The 13,212-nt window shown below is 40.5% G+C and overlaps 1 protein-coding gene and 1 pseudogene across 1 annotated transcript; both read right to left on the minus strand.

The window, feature by feature from the left end:
• Positions 1–763: 763 nt before the first annotated feature.
• Positions 764–1,385, minus strand: LOC147446678 (uncharacterized; annotated as a pseudogene).
• Positions 1,386–1,714: 329 nt separating this feature from the next.
• Positions 1,715–2,188, minus strand: LOC147446679 (uncharacterized). The gene has a single exon (XM_086526279.1). It carries the CDS (start codon positions 2,186–2,188, stop codon positions 1,715–1,717), a length of 474 nt encoding a protein of 157 aa, XP_086382405.1.
• Between the last annotated feature and the right edge of the window lie 11,024 nt (positions 2,189–13,212).

Below are 13,212 nucleotides of genomic sequence, written 5' to 3' on the forward strand. Positions count from 1 at the left end.
TGCCACCATGAGGCTTTTTTGCGACATCGTCAAGTGATCTTGATTACTCTCAATCTAAACACCACCATGAGGGTATTGACACATATTAATAGATTCTAAGAGGGTCACCTTTTGGTGAAAGTAGAGGCTTAACAACCAATTCATTAACACTAGATTGGTAACAATGATGCTTTTATGTCTTCTTAGTGTTAACTAAGTAAATTTCTAGAATTATTACAAGAGATACCAATAAGGTCTTACAGTGTTTGATATCAACAAAGATATCCTATGAGATGAAAAATTTTGTGTTATGGATTTTAGCTCTAAAATTTTCTTTCATAAGCATTTTCCAACCTAAACGGTGCCAAAAAAACGTGTGTTGTTTTTGCACATTTTGCATAACATTGTCCATAGATCACCCTAAAATGCGTCTTGGTGAGTTCTAAGGTGTTACATAAGTGCCTTTTTCATTATAAAGCTTTTAAATGCTTCTAATCTATGAATACTCTATGTATTTGAAGCTATGGCTTATTTATGAAAATCATTCCATGAAGATTTATGGCGGACAAATTTTACACTTTGATCAAATTTTTGGCAATGTACATGCAATAGAAAGGCAAGTTTGATTGTACATACACTCAACTGAGACACTGTCCACTAAACCATCTGGTCCTCTGTCCATATTTCCTTCCCACAATAGGCCTCCCCAAGATATTGCTTTAAGAATTCCAAGGTCCTCTCCACTTCAAGGCGGGTTAGTTGATTATCCATAGGCTCACCTCACTCACTCCCATGGCCGGTTCTTCTTCCAGGATCGGTCCCCCATTGTGTTGGATAGAAGGCACCCTCCTGTTTTGGGCTCATCATCCTTTCCCTCCACGTATTCCCTGTTGGATAAAATCTTGAAACTAACAAGCACTATCGACACCATCCACGCCTTCAATGTGGTCGATCGTCTCGCGGCCTCCTTGTTCCCATCCTTCCTTGTCCTCCTTAAGCCCAATCCAAGGATCAATTTTCATCAGGTACCGCATTGAACCAGTTATTTTGTTCTTCCTTCTGGGTTCCTCATAATCGAGCCTTAGCCCTTGCACTACTCTCCCTGTAGATCTCCTCCTAATAACAACGTTGCGATATCGCTACGATCGTATAATGTCGTCTAACGCATTGCCAAATTGGTTAAATGGGATCGGTTCTATCCCATTCGCATCTACATAGAGGATATAATCCTTGTAAAGAGACCAGGGGCTTGGCACCTTCTTTGCTCCTGGTGGGATTTAGGCCCCCGGGTCATACGTCACTTTTTTTGTTACCCACTCTATTAGCCCTGAGCAGTCAGTCTCGCCTCTGGTTAACTCGTTAAGGGCTTCTATATTGTGACCTATCTGGGTCTTGTTGGGTGGCATTCCCAAGACCTAGGTAACTAGCCTGCTGGCACCCCCTTGAGCATTTCAATAAGAAAGGGATTGCGGCGTGTCACCGTTTTGGGTGTCTTTATAAAGAGGAAGTGTCTCCTCCCCCCGCTAGATCGGTCCATATCGAGCCACCTCCAGTTGGCCGTAAATAATGAGTGGGCACCGGGCTTAATCGACATAGCAAGCCTCCCTTTAGCCTCTACTATTACCCTCTCATTGGAGAGAAACCTCTTTAATATGTTGGCGGCCGCATTACTCGATTGTCGAGTAACATCTGGGAAGAGCAGCAAGTTCTTTCCTTCTACAAGTGTCAGCTCAAATCAATTGTCTATCTGGCTCACGTCCAGGTTCTTGCACCTTTTCCCTAGGATGTACTCCAAGAGCTCCGTTAGGGTTGACTTCCCCGTGGCCCCGGACCCACACAAAAAGAGACTGAACTGCTCTAGGGTATCTAATGTAAAGACTAGCCTCAGGAAGGCTCTCAACAAGTTTAGCTTTAGGACATCTCCATCCATCAGGGTAAGGAGGAAGCTTTTCTCAATAGGGGTCATTGGTGTACACATATCCATCTCAATACCCGCATAGCTTGTGCAGACCCACAAGGGGCTGGGCCGGTGTAATAGCAGCCCTGACTCGTGAGGAACAAGGACTCCGTTGAGAAAGGGGAGACCTGCATCAATCGTCATGGCCAGCTTAAGGAGCCGGTGCAAGTGCTCCTCTATTGATTTAAGAAGATGTTGGGAGCTCATTCTCTTCCTTTGGGGTCGTGTAAACGCGACCCCAATTCCCTTCATCTCCTCCTCTATCTTATTGAGATTCTCGTAAGCCCATTTGGACGGGCTATCCCACCTTTGCTTTTTAATATACCCATACCATTGTTTGTTTATAAGAAGCAGGTAGGCCCAGGTATCCTTAAACCGATCGCCAGTAACGCCCCTATGTGGGCGTTTAGGTCGAGTTGCAACCCCAGGAAATTCACTGTTTTTTTTGGTACTCTACCAAGTGAGTGTACAATAGGGGGATTTTTAGATTTTGTACATAAGCGTATACAATAGGGGTAGCCCCTCATTATTTCATACTCATACCGTACACAAAAGGGAGGGGGCGGGGAGGAGGGTGGTTACATTGGGGCTACATTCAACTACTTGAGCCATCGTAAATACATTAGTAAGCCTCTGTGTGTGTGTGTGTGTGTGTGTGTGTGTGTGTGTGTGTGTGTGTGTGTGTGTGTGTGTGTGTGCATCGATGAATACTTTCATGGCGTGGTGAAAGTAAGGGCAAACTTGAAATCCTCTCGTTTTCTTGGTCAAAATTAGAAGATTTTGGGTAATTACACTAAAACTTATGTAAATTTCCTCATAGCCAAGCTCAAACCCCTCTAATTTGTCAAAATTCCCAAAATACCCTTCAAATATTTAAAATTCCCAAAGTACCCATGTATCTATTTTGATCGGGTTGATCAAGCTTTTCTAATTTTTATTTCTTTTTGACAATTTAGATGGTTAGCATGTAAATTGTCACATATTACCTCACAAAACAATCGATTATGTCCACAAAGGTAACACATAAGTGTAGTCATCAACAAAATGTCAATCATTGAAGAACAAGAATACATCCTAATTCCTCTCTGTCCTGCCACACATTGGCTAGAGAGATAGAGAGAGCGAGAGAGAGAAGAAGAAGAAGAAGAATAAGAATAAGAGAGTTTTAACATCGTAGGAAATTATCCCAAGATACCTTAAAGATATAGCGATTATGTCCACAAAGAAATGACACATCGTGAGAACATAGATTTTCACTCGATATTTGTTTCACCACCTTTCATGGCAACATGACGGTGTTCAAGCATCATCTACCTGCACTATTTGAACATAGGGGATGCATGAAATCGATCTTTTCTATCACTGCTGTTTGAATATAGGGGCAGCACAAGATTAATCCAAGCATCTCTCAAGTGCAGATAGTAAAATGGCTTTGTAAGAGTAGAGAGCATTATTTTCACACACACACGCAGTATCACAGGATGCTATTGGACGGTTAGCGAAGTGGGCACTAGAGAGAGCGCAACTTCACACATAGCCTGGACAAGCACTTGCACAGAGACATACTCGCAAGCACTTGCAACAGGTGAGAGAGAGAGAGAGAGAGAGAGAGAGAGAGAGAGAGAGAGTGGGTCCATGGGTGCCGTGGGTTTTTTTTGGGACTGCGGCCTTGTGTGGGACGCTCTTGGCAAGCGATTGCATTAGTGTTCGGGAAAAAACATTTATCCAAACCTACAGAATTCCTTTTCTTGAATTTTCCAAGAGGAAATTTTAGAAAATTATATTTATTTTTCAGGTTGTTACACTATGTTTCTCTATTTTGGGATGGAATTTCTCAACCGGCAATTTTGAAATTTAAAGTGGCACGATATTAAGGCGAGACACATTTTTCCCAATGGACGATTGCATCTAGGCAGAAAGAAGTGGCAGAAGGAGACCCCAATTAATCCTCGCTTGCAGAATCCTAGCATTGTGTCGTGCAATGCTCAAAATAAACTTTTTTCCAAAAACGTGGCAAACCTACATATGTGAAACAATAGAGGTAAATTGACAAAATTTGAAGGTTTTTACACCAAATTAGAATGCAATGTTTAATTACAACCAAAGATAATATGTAGTTAACTTTTGCTTAATTGTGATGAGTGAAAGCGCTCTTACGCTGCCATCCGTTAGTCGAGAGAGAAAGTAAGAAACAATTGAGCCCTTTTGCCAAGAGAGCATGAGGAAAATAGAATGTCATTTAATCTCTCCTTGTTCTCTTCTTTACGCAAGCATTATACCACTCCTCTAATTCTTTCCCTGCTATGCCTTGTACACGATTTGTTGCTTCCACACAATTTACTTCTTTACTGATTTATGCACATGAATTGCCCTTAAATTCCCTTTGTACATGAACTACCCCTTGCTTTATGCAATCCACCAAACTTTGTTTGTGTGACAAAGCCTTAAATATAAGGGAAATATTCAATATATCATCGACTGTCGAGTCACGATCATAGAGAGAGAGAGAGAGAGAGAGAGAGAGAGAGAGAGAGAGAGAAGAAGAAGAAGAAGAAGAAGAGTATTTTAACGTCGTAGGAAACTATCCCTAGAGACCTCAAAGATCTATTCGACGAGGACAGTTGAACTCAAGACCTTTTATTCAAGAGGAAAATGGTGTGAGGGAGAGAGAGAGATGCTTGCAGATAGGGCTTTTCCTCTTTGGGTTTCTCACCCTCAAATATAAAATTTATTGGTAAATTTCAAAATTGTGGGACTACACTAAACCTAGGTTTTTTTACAAGCACTGTTTGGGCATCAGAGAGAGAAGGTTTCTTCCTGTCCTTGTTCTCTCCCCCGCGAGTCACAGACGAGGTGTTGGGCCTCTCCCGCCCTGTGGCTGAGCTCTCTGCAAGCTCCCCGCTATAGCCACACCTGCTTGGTGTCTTGCGCACTACGTGCAGTTCTGCTGCACCCTCTCCGTTACGAGCCTTTTGTTGGCTGTACCAGTAGTAGCACCCTACAAGCAGCATCTCTCCCCTCCCTCAGAGGCTCCAACAGGCCCTCTGACTTGAAGGTATTTATGAATTTTTTTCACAGTCAGTAGGGGATGCAATTTTTTGAAAATGTGATTCGCCTTAAAAAACAAAGGTACAAAGTGTCTGCACTGCCAATGGGACTCAATCTCTTTGCATGCAATCCTCAATGCAACTCCTCGCACTCTCTCTTGTCGCTCATTTGACACACTCACAGGCCTCCCACAATTTTCTAGCATTGGTGCAAATGGGAACACAGGGCAAAGAGGGGTGTGTGTGTGTGTGTGTGTGGGGGGGGGGGGGGTCTCCTTTTATAGCCACTCACTAGCATAGGAAAGTGAAAACGCCATGGCAGATGTGGATCTCCCCCCCCCCCCCCCCCCCCCCCCCCCTCTCTCTCTCTCTCTCTCTCTCTCTCTCTCTCTCTCTCTCTCTCTCTCTCTCTCTCTCTCCCAAAAAGCATACTCCATCCGAGATCAATGCTATCAAGCTCCCTTTAAATGCGACAAGGTTGTGAGAATTCCACGATCATATTGCTTGGCGATTCAAAAAATTGTTGAGTGTCTCCTGCTCGAGATGGTTCAAAGAGGAGGCATCAACGGAGGACGAGTGAGGAACATGAATAGGGAGAGGCATAGGAGGACAGGAAGAATATATCTTAAGTGGGTATCTTTTGAGAAATGCAATTCTATGAAAGGAGAGCCAGTAGTCAATAGGTACCCCAATTTCAAAATAATATAGAAGCATTCAATAAAATGTGATTCTTGATTAAAGATGTGACCTCATAACACAATTGTGGAGAAAAGCCTTTGTTTAGCTTGATGTTTGAAAAGCCTATAGCCTTTGAGCCAGAGCTACCCCCAAAAAACTCCTGCGTGAAATTTGCTCAAAGCATACATGTCTTATGTTACAGTTCTAGCTAGCAAAGGTGCTGGTCAGAGGCTGTCCTACCTGCATGATGAGGATGCATTGTTGTCGTATGTAGCCTATAAAAACAACCCATTATAATGATGAGGATGACATGCTTGCAACCAAAAGGCACTAATGGAGCTATCTGGTGTAAGGATTGCATTATGCATAGCCTTCGCTCCTCTAAAAATGTCTTGCTCCTGCTTGTGGCTAGAAGCTCGTTTCTAGTATGTAACCAGTCAATGCCATTTTTAGGGTTTTGAAGCATGTTAGGTCACATATCTAGGTTACAGGTCTTCCAGATCTAGCAAGACAAGGTGCTACTATCTGGCTCAAAGGCATCCTTACGGGAATGATGGTGCACTTTGTAAGAAGGTAAGGATTGAGAGCTCTGAGAATTAAACACACGAGTTGGGGGTTCTATCTAGTTTATCTTGTGGGGAGAGCTCGAGTGCATTTTGAGGTGCATTTCTTCAGAGTGTAGTCATGCAGACTCCAGATCTAGCTACATATGGCAATAATCCCTCATGCAATATCACTTTCGGCTCTTGATAAAGACACAAAACATTGTTGTCTCGCTGACTGTTGCTTAACTTCAAGCGCACGATTTTGCCTTAACTCGGTAATGAGCACACAATCTTGCGTATTAATACACATGGCATGACTTGAAAAATAGAGGATTCACTAAATTTCCACCTATACCAACCCCTCATCTCAGGCATGAAAAGATTTTTCCAGGTACTACAAGGTAGCAAAAATATTTGACAAAGATGATCTGATTAATTCAACAAAGTATCTTTTTTACTATAGGCAAATCGCTTACAATGTATCTTCTATTCTTGCATAAGTTGAAGATCACTTGGTCTTTAACTTAACCCCTCTCTGCCTAAGTTCATAGCCTCTTGCATGCTCCAGATGTCTACATGATGGTCGTAGCTTCCTTGGATGAGCTCTGGCATGCGGAAGGTTGAGGTTCCAACATAGGGGTCATCAAGCCTTTTCCGGGGATGCTCCACCCTTGCATGCCCAAAGTCTGCCAGCAACCCTGAACACTAAACCGGCTTTTAGATCATAGTTTGAAGCATCTATCGGTAGTTACACTAAATCTTGTCACATTTTGTCAAATTTTTTCAAGGCAAGCTCAAAATCTAGCCTAGATTTTGCAAGTTAGTGATAACCTATGAAAAGTAGAATGCATTATTTCAGTTTTGAATGTCCATTAAAGAGTTCAACTCTCCACTAAACAATGCGGACTATGTATATATAATGTATATTTGTTTTATTGTTAAATAACGATCCCATCTACCATAGTGAAAGGTGTTCAATAAAAGAATACTTGGAAACTTGGAAAATGCCTTGTGTTGGAGCTTGTAAACCTCGTGTTTTATATGGTTAAAGTATTTTATATGCTTCAGCCTTAAAGAGTTTAATACACTGCAATCTTTATTGTTTTGGCCATACTCACAATTTTGGGTGATAGTGTTGTATTAATTCAATAAATAATGTACTTAATCTCAAACTCGATGAGTGACATCATACCGTTAAAGATTTTAAGATCGTTAGTTTCTTTTACATGTAGTTACAAATTCTATAGTCTCAATTTCTCACATGGTCATATGGCTTGACCGGGTGTGTTATCTTGAGCTATAGTTTCTTGCCAAGACACGTCTAGCATACCTTGGGTCTATGTGTCACACATACACAATTTCTTAATTTTGTATATAGTTACAAATATAGTCTCAATTTGTCACATGGTCATATGGCTTGACCGGGTCTCTTGAGCTATCCATTCTTACCAAATGTGTAGTTGTGCTTGTTTTTACTATAAAAAGCGTTAAAGATTTTAAGATCGTTAGTTTCTTTTACATGTAGTTACAAATTTTATAGTCTCAATTTCCCACATGGTCATATGGCTTGACCAGGTGTGTTATCTTGAGCTATAGTTTCTTGCCAAGACACGTCTAGCATACCTTGGGTCTATGTGTCACACATACACAATGTCTTTATTTTGTATATAGTTACAAATATAGTCTCAATTTGTCACATGGTCATATGGCTTAACTATGTGTGTCATCTTCAGCTATCGATTTTTACCTTCAGTTCTTCTAGCTATCCATATGGCTTGACCGGGTCTCTTGAGCTATCCATTCTTACCAAATGTGTAGTTGTGCCTTTTTTTACTATAAAAAGCGTTAAATATTTTAAGATGGTTAGTTTCTTTTACATGTAGTTACAAATTCTATAGTCTCAATTTCCCACATGGTCATATGGCTTGATTGGGTGTGTTATCTTGAGATACACAATGTCTTTATTTTGTATATAGTTACAAATATAGTCTCAATTTGTCACATGGTCATATGGCTTGACCGGGTGTGCCATCTTGAGCTATCGATTTTCACCTTCACTTCTTCTAGCTATCCATATGGCTTGACCGGGTTTCTTGAACTATCCATTCTTACCAAATGTGTAGTTGTGCATGTTTTCACTATAAAAATCAATAAAGATTTTAAGATGGTTAGTTTCTTTTACATGTAGTTACAAATTTTATAGTCTCAATTTGTCACATGGTCATATGGCTTGACCAGGTGTGTTATCTTGAGCTATAGTTTCTTGCCAAGACACATCTAGCATACCTTGGGTCTATGTGTCACACATACACAATGTCTTTATTTTATATATAGTTACAAATATAGTCTCAATTTGTGACATGGTCATATGTCTTGACTGGGTGTGCCATCTTGAGATATCAATTTTTACCTTCAGTTCTTCTAGCTTTCAAAGTGAAATATGGTATATCAATGTGTCACATTTGGTTAATACGGGAGCCTTGATGTTATAGTTTGAAATAGAATCGAAAATATCTATATATATGTAGGTTGACTTGAATGCTTCTTTTTTTTAATAGGATATCATTATAGTCATTATGGAAGAGGGTAAGAAGAAGGCATTTCTTCAATCTCTAAGGTCAACTCTCTGCAAGGTGATTAGTGAATTACCGGAGAAGCAGGTGCAAAGTATTGTGCAAAATGAGACAATCATAGACAAAATGCTTGAAAAAGAAATCGTAAGTGCGGTCTCCAAGGAAACCTTTGTTATAAGCAAAGACAAAGCTCGCGCGTCTGCTTATAGTATCATTGGTAACATGGAAAAGTGCGCCCATGATTTATATGAAGCTCTTCCCGAAGGTGTTTAGTTGATAAATCTCAAGGCTTGGGATTTGGCATGGCATGCAGAAAGAGAGAAAAGTAATCATGCCAAAGATATAGATACACAATATGTGTTATCTAAAAAGCTACGAAGGGAGCAAGTCGACCATGCCCAAGAGAAGACGGTGTCAGAGATAGAATGCCATGGACATCCAATTGTAAACTCTCTGCAGAGGTCTGCGAGAAACTCGGAGTGTACTTTGACACTTGGCATACCACATGATACTATCACCTACTTACAGAACTTGGGTGTCGGCTCCTTTGGTACATGCTTCCAAGTAAGAATTGATGATAATTCGTATCTTCCAAGTGAAAATATGTATGCAGCAAAGCAGTATCGAGGAATGCCTGGATAGAAATTGAAGTCCTTCAAGGATGAAGTCAGCTTTGATCTTTGACACAGGGGTATTGTGTGTAGTATTTCACATACATGCAATGAGCCTTTGATAGCCATTTTTCCTTACTTCAACGGAGAAAGCATTGGGAAAATGATGCACAGTCTACCTTTTGAGAAAGGTACCTTTAGCCGTATTGTGAAGAAGGAAGAGAAAGATGGGACAAGTTCAAGTAAAGGTAAGGTAACTAAGCTGAATGAAGGAGAATTAACTTGCGTCATGGTCTTTGCGAACAATCTACCAAATATCATAGCTGCCTTAGCACACACAATGGCCTATACCCATGAATTGGGCGTTGTTCATTGTGACCTGCATCCTTTCAATGTTATGTTGGATTTTACTAGGGATTCAGATCCTTGAGTTGGCATCATTGATTGGGGATTAGCAATGAGGCCTGTATCAAAGAGAAGACAGTCACCCAATTGTTGTCAAAGCAAGGCCCATAAGTCTAAACCTTGGATTTCTCTAGAGCTATTGAATGACACACATAATGACCATGTGTATACCAGAGAGGTTGATGTTTATGCATTAGCATGGCTTATTGATCAAATGGTCAAGTTTTGTAGAGAGTTGTCTATGGAATACAATACCGATTGTCTAGCATCTCGTTCAGCAAGTAAAGCATGAAGGATTGTATGCAGACTTAAACCCACATGCACTTGAATGGGAATAAATGTCTGCGGCCACTGGTAGAGATGATGCCAGCCTTTTATTGAGTTAAACTCTTTTGCCTTGTAGCACGATGTTAGCCATCAAGTGTAACTTTCTTTTGGTTGGTCATCAAAGATGTATTTCTTTTGTCGGTAATTACACTAAATCTTTGTCGATTCTTTTTCAAGGCGAGCTCGAAATCTAGCTAAGATTCTATAGAAATTTGGAAAATGCCCTCTATTGGAGCTTGTAAACCCTTTGTTTTATATGCTTAAAGTGTTTTATATGCTCGATTCTCAAAGAGTTTTATATGCTTTAATCCTTTTTTTGGGTTATACTCAAAATTTTGAGTGGTAGTGTTGTATCAACTCAATAATGAATATTCTACATTAAGTCCTAAGCTGTAGGTTTTTTTACAAAGAGTCAAAGATTCCTTTCTTTTCAAGTTTTTTTGAAGTAGCAGAGACGGACATTGTGAGTGCAGATGTAGTTACAAATTATGTAGTTGTTTGCAAGTATTCTTGTTTATGAATGGGGCTTGTCTTTACAGATAAGCAGACTCGGGTATGGCCATCAAAGAGATTGTGATTAACCTCAATGAAGGGATAGGGCAAACAAACACACTTGGTTTTGTTATGGGGAGAGAGGGAGCTATGCATAGGGAGATTAGAGGAGAGATTGACTCTAGTGGTTTAGCTTCAAATGACTATAGATTTCTAGGAGGCTCATGCATGTTACCAATAAGTGAAAAACAAGAGGAGATATGGAAGGTGGCCAGTGATGAGGTGACAATAGAGTACAAAATTGGTGTTGCATCCCCTGAAAAGTACCCTAGGGTAGATTCTAGTGGTGCATCTAATGAGGTCGATGGGAGATCCTCACATGTCAGGCAGCAACAAGTGAGACATGTCCCTTTAGTTCCTCGCTCGATGCTTCTGTGGAAGAGAGAGAAGGAGAAGTTCGTATGAAGAGCATTCTTGCTACACGCTCCCAAGTCAAGAAGTGGGAACAAGATGTGAAGACTGCCAAAGAGAAGTTGCGATTCAAAGGCCACTCTAATAGGTTTACTCTAATGTCAAAGGATAAAGATGGGAGGGCTCTGTTTCAAATCTTGTGCAAAGAGTGCGAGATCGCATATGGACATGGAGGTCCATATACCATATACAATTTTCTGAGTTCACACTTAAAGACCATAAGTCACATGTGATCCATGGGGCTCCATGAATCAAAAAGGTCGGACTCCCACACTGCAAGCCTAGAGGATTAAATTATTACTAGAAACAAAGAGAAGGTGGTTGAGGCAATGGAGGAGGTCAATGCATTTGCAGAAGAGATGAAACAAGAATTTGAATTGGTGCTTCAGACAATTGATGACTATAAGTCTACCTCTAAAGTCTTTATAGAGTGCAATGTTGATGGAAAATGGATCCCCCTATTTCCAAAGACAGGGTCTATCAAACAATGCATGATAGAGCACACAAAGTCAAAGGTGAATATTCAGGCTAGTGCTCCAAGTTCGCACGAAGGGACAAAGAAGGTTGGTCGTCCAAGTAAATTCCCGGTACCTAATGACCATCAGAATGAGTTGATTGGATTTCTCAAACCAATCTCAGGTAAATTGCATTATTGAGATTTTTATTAGTATCGTAGATCTTCTGTTGACAAGCTTGACGAATGTGTGTTGTCCTTGCTAGTATGTTCCCGGAAGTCATCGAGTGCACCAGAAAGAAATGAAGGTGGAGGTATGCCATTCTAAGTACCTCTCTGTCTTTTTTTTGAAGCAGTTTTTGATAAAAAAATACTTTTGTTGTTCTTTGATTTCCTTTCTTTCCAAATAGAAGAAAAGATATATTCAACACTATGTTGGGGATTTTGGCAAAAATCATTCACATTTGGAGGAAACACAATTGACCTAAAACATTTTTAGATGATAGTAGAGGGGGGGCAAATTGGTTTTGTGAACCAAACACCATAGCAACGTTATATAAGGATCAATGCATCATCGACATATCTGGAACTTTTTGTCACAAAAGTTGTAGCAAAGTAAGCATACTGGGAATGACATTTGATGGGCTAATGTGTTCAAACTGTGCCTCCATTCTCAAGGAACGAGATTTTCGGATGACAGTCTATCGCCAATCCCAAGCAACACATAGTCGAGGGCTTAGAGATACAAGTTTCGGTAGAAGACTCGATTACATGACTAACTCAGAGATTTTTGGCATAGCACGATCTAGGTGTATCCTAGTTCGAAGACTTAAGAAGCAAATGTGGTTCACAAAAACCAAAGTTGCAGCATTAAGTGTAAGAGTTAGGAACCTTTATGATACTGTCTCCGAAGCTTTGGGAAGAGGAGATGTGAAAAAGTTTTGCATGGATATATTCAATGCACACAACCTCAATTTGTTTGAGGGAAAGCAAGCACTGTGGATATTTCTCATGGATATCTCGCAAAACATTGGAAGAGATCCTAGAGGCAAGAGATACTCTGGCACAACAAAGAGTCTCTTTGAAGCTGTTAAATTGTGGGGAGGTACAAGAATGCACAACTTTATCTCTTTGAACCTTGGGGGACCTCATATTTCAACCACTATGAGAGCAACAAGGAAGTCCATATGTTATAAAACAGCGGTCAGGGAGGATATATTTCAACATGTGGTTGAGGTTTACAAGTATCAAATGGGTAGAAACAACATCCCAATGGGCAGTGTTCCTGTTATTATTGCCAAATATGAGACTGTTATAAAGAGGATGGCTAGGTGGAATGCAAGGGACGATGAACTTGTCGGCTTTTGTGGAATTAAACAAGAACACAATTGTGTACCAGATTTTGTGGTGGTCGTTGGTTCTGGTGAAGCCTGGTACAACAACATTCTTGAGGCATTCCACGCTAATATTATTTCTTACTATGCACGGGTTCTTATTGCAAATCCACTTATTCATTGTCTACCAAAGCTTGTCCTTGTGGTCCAGCTGACATGTAATCGATTTAATTCAAATTTTATCAAAGCGCAATGAGATGCAGTAGTATTGCTTTGGAATCAGCATCTTAAAAACATTGTAGGTCCTTTGATTGTTCATGCTTCTGATGGGGATGCTCG

The sequence above is a fragment of the Adiantum capillus-veneris genome, chromosome 12 (genome assembly GCF_014529385.1).
Source record: "Adiantum capillus-veneris isolate H3 chromosome 12, ASM1452938v2, whole genome shotgun sequence".
NCBI lineage: Eukaryota > Viridiplantae > Streptophyta > Polypodiopsida > Polypodiales > Pteridaceae > Adiantum > Adiantum capillus-veneris.